This window comes from Ricinus communis, chromosome 7, assembly GCF_019578655.1.
Source record: "Ricinus communis isolate WT05 ecotype wild-type chromosome 7, ASM1957865v1, whole genome shotgun sequence".
In the NCBI taxonomy this organism is placed as follows: domain Eukaryota; kingdom Viridiplantae; phylum Streptophyta; class Magnoliopsida; order Malpighiales; family Euphorbiaceae; genus Ricinus; species Ricinus communis.
Window position 1 is genome coordinate 996,922 of NC_063262.1, and position 13,065 is coordinate 1,009,986.

Sequence of the window (13,065 nt, forward strand, 5' to 3'; positions counted from 1 at the left end):
TCTTCTTCCATGTATAAAAGTTATTTCCTACCAACCTAACAATATTTGTATGAATATTTATGTCTTAGCTTAGTAGTAAAATAAGATCGTTTTAGTAGTGAGCAGTAAAATTTAAATATTAATAATAATGATAATTGAACAAGCAATTATACAAACTTGTTGAGAGATTCTCACTTAAATTTAGTGTATACATCATAACTAAGACGAAAATGATATATATTTATGTATATTTACACTTTAATATTAGATAATTAATACATACACTATTATTTAAAATTAATAAATATATATCTATTGATAAATAAATAGATGACCACACTTTCTTTCTCTATTCCTTCTCACATTAATTTCATTTTAAAGTCCCTACTTTTTTCTACTGTAATTTTCATGACTTTAAGAATATATATATATATATATATATATATATATATATTTCCTTATTATTTTTTTAATACCTTTCTCTTGTGTATACATAAAATAAATCAAATCAATTATCAATAAGTGATCGACCACCTACAAGCATGGAGCCAAAGGTCTAAAGTAAATAAAGAAAAAAAAATAAAGGCCATAGGTTTAAAGTAAAGACATGGAAGTCTAACACCGCAGAAAAATTAGGAAAAACTCTTTCTACAGTGGACGGTGGCAGTGGGCAGATGAGCAAATTCAACTAACAAAGAACAATCTAAGTATACAAAAAGTTCACCATCCTTCATCTGCCTGCCTCCTTTTATGATAGACTCAATCTTAAGATCAATTCAATCATCTTAATTAGCTGCTTTCTCAATTCAATCATCATTGTACCATTTTTGCCTGCTAATTTCCAAGCCTTCTTTAGAGATACCCTTTTCATGTTTTTGTCAGTTTATTATTTCCATGGCTAAAGCTAAGAGAGTTTTTACACTTCTGCTAAGGCTCATTGCATTTGGTACTGCACTAGTTGCAGCAATTGTTATGGCTACTAGTCATGAGTCAGGTTCTTTCTTTACTGTGTCATATGAAGCTAAGTACTCTGATACACCAGCTTTCAAGTAAGTTTCTTTCTTACTTCGTGCTTCTTTGGAGTTTAAGTTTCTTTTGTGGTAGTTTTCTCTTTTTATTTTTCTGTTTTTCTTTTCCTTCGTTTTCTTGTTTTAGTTAGTAAGCTGAAAATGATTTTGCTTTGTAGGTACTTTGTGATTGTAAATGCAATTGTAACTGTCTATAGTTTTCTTGCTCTGTTTCTTCCTTCCGAGAGTCTGCTATGGCGATTGGTTATCGTAACAGACGTGGTAATTATTTTTATTTAATTTACTGAAACTTGTAATTCCATAGTTGTAGCTTTAAAAATGTAAATCCAACCTGATGGTGTTATATTCGTTTTGTTGTTCTGGAAAAAGGTATTCACAATGTTGGTGACTTCAAGCATTTCAGCAGCAGTGGCAGTTGCTCAAGTAGGGAAGAAAGGGAATTCTCATGCAGGCTGGTTACCCATCTGTGGCCAGGTCCCAAAATTTTGTGACCAAGTGACAGGAGCATTAGCTGCTGCCTTCATTTCACTCATTACTTATGCAATTCTCCTTCTATATTCTATTCACACTGTCCTCAACCCTCTTCTTCTTCAAAAAACTTAGATAGATTCTCCTGTGGATTTTGATTTTCTTTCTCTTCCTTTTGAGTGGAGAATACTCCTGAAAGTTGTGATTTTGAACATTCTGGCTAATAATTATATACAAATGACTTTTTTTCTACAGTTGCAAACGATCTGTCAGTAAAGGAAAATAATATATATAAGAGAAAAGGCTAATTAAATAAATCAGTTATCCAAATGTTGCTGTATGTAATATATTTTCTGTCAAACCTAACATATGAGCCTTAGTTTTGTAATGCCTTAAAGCTGGCTTGAATGCGAAAGAAGTCTTTAAAATCAAATCTAAACATCGATAGCATAATTTAATAATAACTAGTTATTTATGCCGGTTGTTACTATTATTTTGATTATACAATTCAATTGATAGATACAAATTAATATAATTTTAAATATTTAATATTAATTTATAAATTTTAAAAAATAACTATTTTTAATGTTTTTAATTTTTAAAAATTTTAAATTTTTATTAACCAATAATATAAAAATTATCTATTAATTAATTTTAATATTATATAAATTAATATATCAATATAATTAATATTACTATTTTTTAGAATTAAAAATTTATTATATAATTTAAGATTTTTTTATTAAATATAATATTAAAAATATAATTTAAGATGTGATTTTTTAAAATTAAAAATAATTTAATTATAAAACTAGTTTTTAGTTAATATAATATTAAAATATAATTAATATTCTTTTATTATGATAAAATTAGTATCATTATCCGATTATGAAACTACTTATTAGTTAATATAATATTAAAATATAATTAATATGTTATTTTTTAGTATTAAAGTTAGTGTTTAATCAGAAATGTACCTTATGATCTATAAATTGAAAAATTATAAAATTACATATAAACTTAAATTTCATATGTTAAAAGTAAATAAACATCTCAACACAAAAATTTTATATGTCAAATATTAAACATACATATCAAAAAAATTTAAGTCTCGAAAATTAATATAAATATATATATACAAGGTAATAAAATAACTTTAATGTGCTAACTAGAAAGCCATTACCTATAAGAATTTAAGGGTTTTCACAGATGACTATTCATATTAACATATAACATATAATTAGAGTCAATTGGAGGATCTCTTTTATTTTAAACATCAACATACAATAACAAGTAAATTAAAAAAAAATAAAATCAATCCACCAATATAATAAATATGGGACATAAATAGTCCAAGAACTATACCATATGATATAATCCTATCCAGCTAATGATCCTGCAAAGCAAATCAAATAGTCAAAAAAAGGAAATATACTTACTAGTCATCTAATTATTAAACCAATGGTCTATGTATATATGATGACTTTCACTACCTCTTTTTACAAAATCTCCTAATTCACACCATGGAATCATAGGTATTACTACCATTTTATTTTTCAGAAAGGTAGGTATTGCTTGTACCTGAACAATAATATCTTAATACTTTTTGTAATTTCTCAAATTCCTAGATGCTTCCTTTATAGTTTGCAATTTCAAAATTGCTGAACACACCATCAAACTTCACAAGTACCCTAAATAATTCCAACATAAATAGAAGATGTCAAATGCCTTTCTTTTCCAACATAAACGTACATATTAAGTAAAGACATACCCATCAAATTCAACCTTATACTTAATTTTAAGTTAATTATTAAATTTAAATTTAATCTTTTTCCAATCATTACTATCTAATCACTTATATTATTAACTAATAATAATACATACCTCTTAATTAAAAGAATTATATCATTTTTTATATTAAGTAAATTTAATTAAACATTATCGTACACAACCACCTCAATCATTCTTAATCACCAAAACCATAAATCAATTTTATATTCCATCCATTGTCTTATTTTCACCACTATACGTATTATACCTATGGCTCCCGTTTGATGTCTCACATATTATATATTATATCCACTAATAAAAATACACATAACTACAAGGTCATATCTGCAATTTACTTTTCTTCTTCTTCCTTTTATTATTATTACTATTATAATTTATTTATATTTTTGGAAAAAGAAACTGATAAAAGGTCGGTCTCGGCAAGTCTCATCCTTATCTGCCACATAAAAAACGTTTCTTGTAAAACCCCGAAAAAGGAAAAGCAATTGTATAAAAAAACCATTAATCTATTTCTTCGAAGCCAAGCCATAAGACTTGAGGGAACTTCCTCTCTGATTTATTCTCTCTCGTCTATCAGTAATATTAAAAACTCTTTACTTTCTCAATTAATAAGAAAGTAATAAAGATTCAATCTTTGATCAAATCTCGAGTTTCCATTCCCAAAATGGCATCTGGGTCTTCGGATCGTTCAAATTCGGGTTCAAAAGGGTTTGATTTCGGTACTGATGACATTCTTTGCTCTTACGAAGATTATGGTAACAAAGATTCTACTAATGGAAGTCATTCGGATCCTGTAATTGTGTCTAATTCCACTAAGGTATTGAGCTTTTTTTGGTTGAAAGTTGTAATCTTTTTTGTAGCTTAACTGTTTTTTTTAATTTTTATTCTGGGGATTCTTTTTTTTTGTTTTCTTTTTTTCTTTTTTGGCTATTAATTCTTGATAGTAATCCTCTGGCTCACTTTAAAGAAGTGAAATAAAAACGAACATTTCTTTTTGGTGAGATTTGTTTGTGTTTTAGCTGATTTGACTTTTTTCGAATTATAATAGTTCAAGATTTCTCTTTGATTTTGGAAGATGAGATTAATTAGGTTTTGGGTTTGTTGTTATTGGGTTCTGGGTATATTTCATTTATTGATGCTTCATTAAGAGAAGCAATCCCTTTCTTGACTACTTAAAGTTATAAAATTGATTAGACAAAGAAAATTTGAAATACTCTCGAGAGTTTTGTTAGTTAAATTTTTTGTAGACATGGACATAGACTTGAACTCAGAACATGCAGTTGTTTAGTCATGTACTCGAATTTTCTTGTTTGGGAATTTTTTTTTCAATTGTATGATAGTGTTAATGTGTTATATGCCATGATGTAAATTTGAGTTTGAATTGTCGTGATACGAGTGGAGAGATTAATTGTATGGTTGGATCTATTGGTAAAACTGCAAGGACTGTTTTACGCTTCCCCCAGGAGTGGTCCTGTGGAAAGATTTAATGCACTGTTTTTGTGTGCTTGGATTCAACATATGTTCCCTTGTTTTCGTTTGGAATGTTGTCAAATTCTCATATTTGCAGTTACTTGTGCACCCAATAATTATTCGAAAAGAATTGGTGATTAAGATTGACATTTCTTTTGATGGTTTAATGGTGCCCAAAATATCATTAAATGTATTGTTTAATCACACTCTTTAAGTGTGCTGTCCTTCCTTTACATTCTTCCTTCTTTGTATGTATCTCTTAGCTCCATTTGTCTTTATTTGAACATAAGTGACAAACTAGATCTTAAAAGTCCGGAGAAGTCCACCGGCATGGAAGATAGATAGCTTCAACTAAATATTTCAGATGTCAATATAGAATTCTTCTTCCTGCAAATTTAAATGTTTCAATGCCTATATTGGTGAAGCCTTATAAAATGTTTCACTGCAGAAGATTTATGTTATGCTCTTCTTTAGTGAAGCATCCTTGTGACTTCTCCAGTATTTAAATTTTGAGAGGTCTATTAAATCTGGGGATTTGAATCTGAATTGGCATTGCTATTTTGATTTGTTACAGAATTTTGGATTGTACTTCGAATGCCTGATGTAGTATAGTTTTAAGCACTAGTCCTCTGAAGAATGTCTTTTCGGTTCTCAGATTCACTAAATAGGGGCTCTTTCTTTACTCTAAGCAGGATTATCATAAAAGTAGAATGTCAAGATCCTCTCTCTTCCATGCCTCTTCCTATAGCCAGCCAGAAGATTCTTTCAGCCAGGATGTGATATCTGTTGTCGAGAGAAGCATGAAAAAACATACTGACGGCCTTATGCGTTTTCTTGAGGGGGTCAGTTCACGGCTGTCCCAATTGGAATTAAATTGCTACAACCTTGACAAATCAATTGGCGAAATGCGATCTGATTTAGTTCGTCACCGTGCAGATGGAGATTCAAAGCTTAAATCCTTGGAGAAACATCTTCAAGAAGTGAGTTAAGATTTTGGACTTTTATGAGTTTATACTTGGGAAGTTTATCATTTTTATTTATTTGCTTTGTATGTAGCACCATATATTCATGGATTAGACTCCTGACAATTTGGTCGAACATTCTGCTAGAAATTTTAGCATAATAATTTAGGGTTGGTCACGATTGGTTAATGTCTACCATTTACATGTATGTTAGGTTCACATAATGAGAATCAATAGCAGATGACATTAATACTTGAGATAATTAAATAATGAGCTTAGGATGGAATTATGGAAATAACCAAAACTGTAGGATTATATATTTTTCTAGGTGAAGAGTCCAAAGGTATTATATTCTTTGCTATTCAAACTGTACTTGCTGGGGCCTTCAATTGAGAAGAATTGCAAGTTTCAGTGGTTATGCAAGTCCCTTTTTTCCTGCTGAGTAACTGAACTATGAAAAATCCTCTCTTTCTTTTTTCCCCTTCCTGTTGATGATTTTGACTTTCTAGGAGTTTGAGTTCCTTGAGCTATTAGATGCAAGAGCGTTATTTATTTATTATGCTTGCTGCAGGTTCATAGGTCTGTCCAGATCTTAAGGGACAAACAAGAACTTGCGGATACACAGAAAGAACTGGCCAAGCTTCAGCTTGTGCAGAAGGAGCCCTCTTCATCAAGTCATTCCCAAGCTGAGGAGAAAGCTTCACCACCTGCCACTGACCCCAAGAAAACTGACAACACACCTGAAATTCACAGCCAACAGTTGGCTCTTGCTCTTCCCCACCAGATAGTACCACAGCCACAATCTGCACCTGTGCCCCCACCAAGTCAAGCCCCACCTCAGAATGTGACCCAACAGCAGTCTTATTATTTGCCTCCAGCCCAACTACCAAATCCACCAGCCCAGGCCCAACACCCACAGGGCCCATATATGTCTGCTGATCCTCAATATGGAACACCCCAAATACAAGACATGACTCGGGTAGCACCACAGCCAGCACAGACACAAATAAATCAAACGCCACCAGGCCCCCAATTTACTCAGTATCAGCATCAGTGGCCCCAGCAGTTACCTCAGCAGGTACAAGCACCACAACAGCCCCCCATGCAGCCTCAGATGAGGCCCTCATCACCAGCGGTTTATCCTACCTATCCACCACAAGGTCAACCTACAAATTCATCTCCACCAGAGACGATGTCAAGCAGCATGCCTATGCAGTTGTCATATGCAGCAGTTCCTCAACCCTTGTCCAGTGGTACTGATGCTATACCTTATGGATATGGAGCTGGTAGAACAGTTCCTCAACAGCCACAAGCTCAACAAGTTAAAGCCGCATATGGAGCTCCACCCGGTGATGGATATGCAACTGGTGGACCTCATTCTGCACTTCCCCCTGGGAGTGCATACATGATGTATGATAGTGAAGGTGGAAGAGCACACCATCCTCCTCAACAGCCTCACTTCTCACAAGGCGGATATCCTCCAACAAATCTCAGTCTTCAAAATCCTCAATCGGCTCCAGGGACAAATATGATGGCTCGCAATCCAAGTCATGCAAACTTTGTACGGAACCATCCTTACAGCGAATTGATTGACAAGCTGGTAAGTATGGGTTTTAGGGCGGAGCACATTGTAGGCGTGATACAAAGGATGGAGGAGAGTGGTCAGCCTTTGGATTTCAATGCTGTGCTTGACAGGTTGAGCAATTCTTCTGGAGGTTCTCAGAGAGGGTGGTCAGGATGAAACCAGAGTAATTTATGCATTGGACCCTTAAAACTGTAGCGGCAGTCAGGCTTAAGTTTATCTTAAATTTGAATAAAAGGCAGTTTGTCATGCACGGTTTCTTCTTTGGAGTAGTATGTAAATCATGTAAGGTCATATTTTGGTTATTACTCGTCCTTGTGGCGACTTGCCGAGTGTAATGGGTATGGGTATTCTCTCCATGATTTTTAGGAAGGGAGAAATCCAAATGCAATCTTAGCTTTTCACTCGAGAATCATGCTTCTATGTGAAACTTGGGCATGCCAGGCTTTGGTATGTGCAGCCCCGTTGGAATAAAAATTTCCCTTTCATGCATCGTCTTTTATTAATTTGCTTATGCGTACAAGTAGGAAATTTCAAGATGCACCATGCATTGGTAGTATGGTAGCTGTTAAACGAATTGTTTGTGGTCGGTGTCCAACATATAAAATAAGCTATTAACATATAATAAATTATTTTTTCTAATAACATGATATAACTATACATTAAAAAACTTGTAAATATGAATAAAATTTTATTTAAATTGTATTATTTGATGCAACTATAAATTATTAAAAGAATATTAATTGTTGATACAAAATTATATCCGCGTTAACGTGTTATTTGTATTTTTGATATTAAACTATAAAACATAACAATTACAGGACGGTTATTTATTGGAAAATAAGGGAAATTCTTCATCCTTAATTCTACTCTATAATTTTCGTAATATAATAGCAGATAGCAGCGGCACAATCTTCTATCACTGACAAATGCTTTAAAATTGTTTAATTCTCAACTTGATGAATGTGTAACCTGCAGAGAAGCTTCAGAAGCAAAACAAGGGATTAATTTGAGAGACATCTTATCGGTGGCTACCTAACGCCGGTAAAGATATTTCAGTCAGAGGAGAGAAAAATTGTATTTGGTTTGTTCGTTACAGGGATTCATCCTTCATCACTGTTTTTAATAATTGAGATATCTTATGCTCCCATTGATGTTTATTTTTTGGGTGGGCCTTTTTATTTGCTTTAACAATTTTTGAAACATTTCTGAAAGTACAGCACAGCTCTTCAAACAGTGCTTATACTAGTCTTCAGATTGATAAAGAGTATTTGTTATATAGTTTGTCCATTTTCTTGTATTGTTTACTGGTCTAGCACACTAATTATCTATAAACAAGGATTTTTCCTCCCTCGATCTCTTGTTTGTTTCCTTTCCTCTGTCAGTATCAGGAGTCTATATCCTGAAGAACCCAGGCAGAGAAACTATTTCGTAATGGTGAACATGAGGGATCGGACTTGACTGACAATGGTTGGTTTGCTGGTTATCTATATAATTAAGCTCATCTTTGTCTGAAATAATATCTTTTAGCAACTAACAGGAACAGGAAGAGCATTAGTGTTTGGAGTGATAGACAATAATGTTAATTGTGTACACTTCATTGCAAAGAACTTAACCTAAATAACTATACAAAATCAAGAAAAAGACTATATTACCCTTACGACTATTTACAGTGTTTAACATTCCCCCTCAAACTCACGATGCGATAGCAACAAGCATCGAGAGTTTGTCAGATAAAAAACGAAAACGTGAAGTAGTTAGACATTTTGTAAATAAGTCCGCAAGCTGTAAGGAAGAAGAAACAAAAGGCAAAGTCAAGGTGCCATTCTGAAGATGATGACGGGTAATATGACAGTCGATTTCGATATGCTTGGTCCGTTCGTGAAAGACTGAATTGTGTGCAATCTGAATAGCGCTCTTATTATCACAATGTAAAGGAGTTGGTTGCCGTACAAAGACACCCATATCAGCAAGCAACCATCGCAACCAAACTATTTCACAAGTAGTAGAAGCCATAGCACGATATTCAGCCTCTGTTGAGGATCGAGAAATGACGTCCTGCTTCTTACTTTTCCAAGAGATAAGGGAATCACCTAAAAAGATACAAAATCCAGTAGTTGATTTGCGGTCAGTGGGATCACCAGCCCAATCAGCATCAGAGTAAGCATATAACTCTAAAGATGAAGCAGATGAAAATAGAAGAGTCTGAAATTGAGTCCTGCGGAGGTATCTCAAAATGCGAAGAACATCAGCCCAATGAACTGTAGTAGGAGAAGTAACAAACTGACTGACTATATGAACAACATATGCAATATCAGGGCGAGTGATAGTAAGATAAACTAAACTTCCAACAACAGTCCGATATAAACTCGGATCCCAAGTGAGAGAACCATCGGGCGAGTAACGAGCGTTGAGCTCAATTGGAGTAGCAGTCTTATTGTCGGGGAAAGGCGAGCACGCTCAAAAATATCGGAAATGTACTTAGATTGAGAAAGAAGATACCCTTTTGGAGAAGAAGCAACTTCAATACCCAAGAAGTGTAAGGGAACCCAAGTCCTTCATAGCAAAACAACGAGTCAGTTTGGACTTTAACAGACTAATTCCGACAACATCATCACCTGTAATAATCATATCATCAACATATAGAGAGAGCAAAATTCGACCAGTCGAAGTACATTTGATAAACAGTGCAGAGTCATGATGGCTAGGATGAAAACCAAGGGAAGTAATTACAGCAGAGAACTTCTCAAACCAAGCTCGAGGAGCCTGTTTGAGACCATAAAGAGCCTTCCTAAGTCTGCAGACTTCACCAGGATGATGATCAAGACCAGGAGGAGGGACCATATAAACTTCTTCATGAAGATCGCCATTCAAAAAGGCATTTTTGATATCCATTTGAGTTATATTCCAACGGCGAACGGAAGCAACAGCAATAAGAGTTCGAACTATAGTCATTTTAGCAACGGGAGAAAAAGTCTCTTCATAATCCATACCATATTCTTGAGAATAACCTTTAGCCACTAAACGAGCTTTATACCTTTCAATAGAACCATCAGACTTAGTTTTAATCTTGTAGACCCAACGAGAACCAATAGCACGTTTACCTGCAGGAAGGAAAACTAAATCCCAAGTATGGGTTTGGTGAAGAGCAGTTAACTCCTCAGCCATGGCACGCTGCCAAAGAGGATCAAGAATGGCTTCTTTGAAAGATGAAGGTTCAGAAAGACGATGAATAGAAGCGAGAAAGGAAACAAATGAACTCGAATAACAAGAATAAGCAAAATCAGGTTGTTTAGTGGACTTACGATTGCGTCACAGGGATAGCGAGGTACGATAGTATCGGCAGATCTCGGGAAGATGATTGGGGCGGAGTGTGTAGTAGAGGAGCCAATAGAGGTGTCGGGAATGTCTAGAGGATAGCTCATCAACATCAGTAGTAAAAGGGTCAATATGGATAAGATCAGACATAGATATATGGTGAGGACGGTCAGGAATTGTAAAATAAGGAATATATTCAAGAAAAATAACATGACGAGAAACATATAATTTATGGTATTTGGATCAAAACAACGATACCCTTTTTGACCTGTACCATAACCAAGAAAGACACATATAGTAGATCGAGATGATAGCTTACTGCGTTCAACATGAGGAAGAAGAACAAAGCATGTAGAACCAAAAACACGAAGAGAAGTATAATCTGGCGGACGACCATACAATCTTTCATAGGGAGACAAGCCAGAATTATAAGAAATAGGAATTCTGTTAATTAAATGAACATAAGTAAGAACTCCTTCCCCCCAAAATTCACTAGGAACACTAGCGGACAACAAGAGTGATCGTGCAGTCTCAAGAATGTGTCTATGTTTTCTCTCAGCAACTCCATTTTGTTCAAGAGTATCAGTGCAAGAAGTTTGGTAAATTGTACCATCTAAAGTAAGTAGATCCTTAAAAGCATGAGAAGTATACTCTCCCCCCAAATCACATCTAAAGCATTTGATAACAGCTGAATGTTGGGTTTTTACAAGAGATCGGAACTCATTATATATGCCAAAAAAGTCTGAACGATGTTTCATAAGATAAACCTAACAATAACGAGTGCAATCATCAATAAAAGATACATAATAGCGAGAACCCCCTTTTATAGAAACAGGAGAGGGTCCCCATACATCAGAATGAATAAGATCAAAAGAAGAGACAGATATAGTAGTGCTTTTAGGAAAAGGCAATGCATTAAACTTGGCTAGTTTACAACCACTGCAATCAGAAATATCATGAGTTTTCAAATTTCTTAAAGCTCCTGTAGAAACTAAAAATTTTAAACGAGACACAGAAACATGACCAAGGCGAGAGTGCCATAAATAAAACACAGATGAAGAGGGATTCAAATGAAAGGATGACAAATTCACACCAAGAACAACAGCCGCAGTGTGAGGAGTTTTGAGTTGATCCAATACATAAAGTCCTCCTTCTCTATGGCCGATCCCAATCACTTTCTGAGACTGTGGATCCTGAACAAAACAAGCGGAAGAAGAAAATGAGACTGAGCATCCAGTATCACAAATCTGACCAACAGAAGCAAGATTCAAAGCAAGACTAGGAATGTGATAGACATTAGATAAAGATAGAGAAGGCGTAATAACCGAACCAACACCTTGCAATGGCATAGGTGTACCACTAGCACTCATAACAGGAACTGAAACTTCAGGGGTTAGAGAAGTAAATGATGATAAATTAGGTGACATATGGTTTGAAGCACCAGAATCTAAAATCCAGGAGGAGGGGGATATACCTGAAGGACTAGATGACAGACCTACTTGAGAGGAAGTAGACATGGCATGAGGCTGAGAAGCAAGGAACTGCTGAAACTGCTCAATCAGTGATGGGTCTAAGGAGGAGGTTGACAAGGCATTATGAGGACGAGGTAGGAGAGGAGGTCCATTGTGGAGAGGCGATGATCGATCGACCCTTTGGTGGTATTCTGCTGATGAAACTGTTGTTGTTTTCCTCTGCCCAATTTTGGACACTGAGATTTCCAATGACCTTTTTGCTTGCAAAACCCGCATTCATCACGAGCAACAGATCCATATAGCCTGAACTGAGATTTAGAATTTGATCGAGGAGGCATGGCAAAAACGGATGGAGTAAAAACTGGAGAAACCTCTTTTACAACCGAGAACTTCAAACGAATTTCTTCAACCAAAAGTTCACTAACAACAGAATCAACAGAAGGCAGTGGATGACGATGCAAAATAGACCCACGAAATCCCTCAAACTCATCACAAAGGGCCATTAAAAACTGTACCAATCTCTGCTCCTCTCTTCGTACAATATAAGGCCCAAAGGCTCGTAATTCAACAGGTTCCGTGAGAGCCAACTGATCCCATAAATTTGTCATAGCATCATAGAATTCTTGAATACTCATACTTTTCTGCTGAAGAGCACGAATGTCAGACTCCAACTAGTATTGCTTTGCAAAATTAGACTGTGTATACAGTCGAGCTAGGTGATCCTAAACCTCCTTAGCCGTCTCATATTTTGCTAATTGGGTGCCTATAAAATGCTTAACAGAATTATTGATCCAAGTAATAATCTTTGAATTATCAACTTCCCATTTATCCAATAATGCCATATCATCTTGAGGCTTAATAAAAGCACCCGAAATATATCCCCACTTTTGTTTCCCTTTCAAGAAATTTTTCATCACGTAGCTCCAATATGCATAATTCTTACCATCCAACTGAACACTAACTGCTTGAAGCGAATCATCTCTAGCTTCAGCCAT

The 13,065-nt window shown here is 34.8% G+C and overlaps 3 protein-coding genes across 4 annotated transcripts; 2 read left to right on the top strand and 1 right to left on the bottom strand.

Moving 5' to 3' along the window:
• The first annotated feature begins 461 nt into the window (after positions 1-461).
• On the top strand, positions 462-1,709 carry LOC8262067 (CASP-like protein 1C1). The gene is made up of 3 exons (XM_002517873.3): positions 462-1,028; positions 1,166-1,268; positions 1,377-1,709. Exons 1-3 carry the CDS (start codon positions 874-876, stop codon positions 1,608-1,610), a joined length of 492 nt encoding a protein of 163 aa, XP_002517919.1. The 5' UTR covers positions 462-873; the 3' UTR covers positions 1,611-1,709.
• A 2,022-nt stretch (positions 1,710-3,731) lies between these two features.
• LOC8262066 (trithorax group protein osa) lies at positions 3,732-7,772 on the top strand. 2 transcript variants are annotated; one of them, XM_015718528.3, is made up of 3 exons: positions 3,732-4,083; positions 5,426-5,716; positions 6,270-7,772. In XM_015718528.3, exons 1-3 carry the CDS (start codon positions 3,931-3,933, stop codon positions 7,437-7,439), a joined length of 1,614 nt encoding a protein of 537 aa, XP_015574014.1. In that variant the 5' UTR covers positions 3,732-3,930; the 3' UTR covers positions 7,440-7,772. The 2 variants fall into 2 exon arrangements, with proteins under 2 accessions (XP_015574014.1, XP_002517918.1); XM_002517872.4 differs by having other exon boundaries at positions 3,735-4,083; positions 5,429-5,716.
• A 4,577-nt stretch (positions 7,773-12,349) lies between these two features.
• Positions 12,350-13,065, bottom strand: LOC125370585. Its single transcript, XM_048376524.1, has 3 exons — positions 12,799-13,065; positions 12,442-12,657; positions 12,350-12,373 (listed from the first exon to the last, which is right to left on the bottom strand). Exons 1-3 carry the CDS (start codon positions 13,063-13,065, stop codon positions 12,350-12,352), a joined length of 507 nt encoding a protein of 168 aa, XP_048232481.1.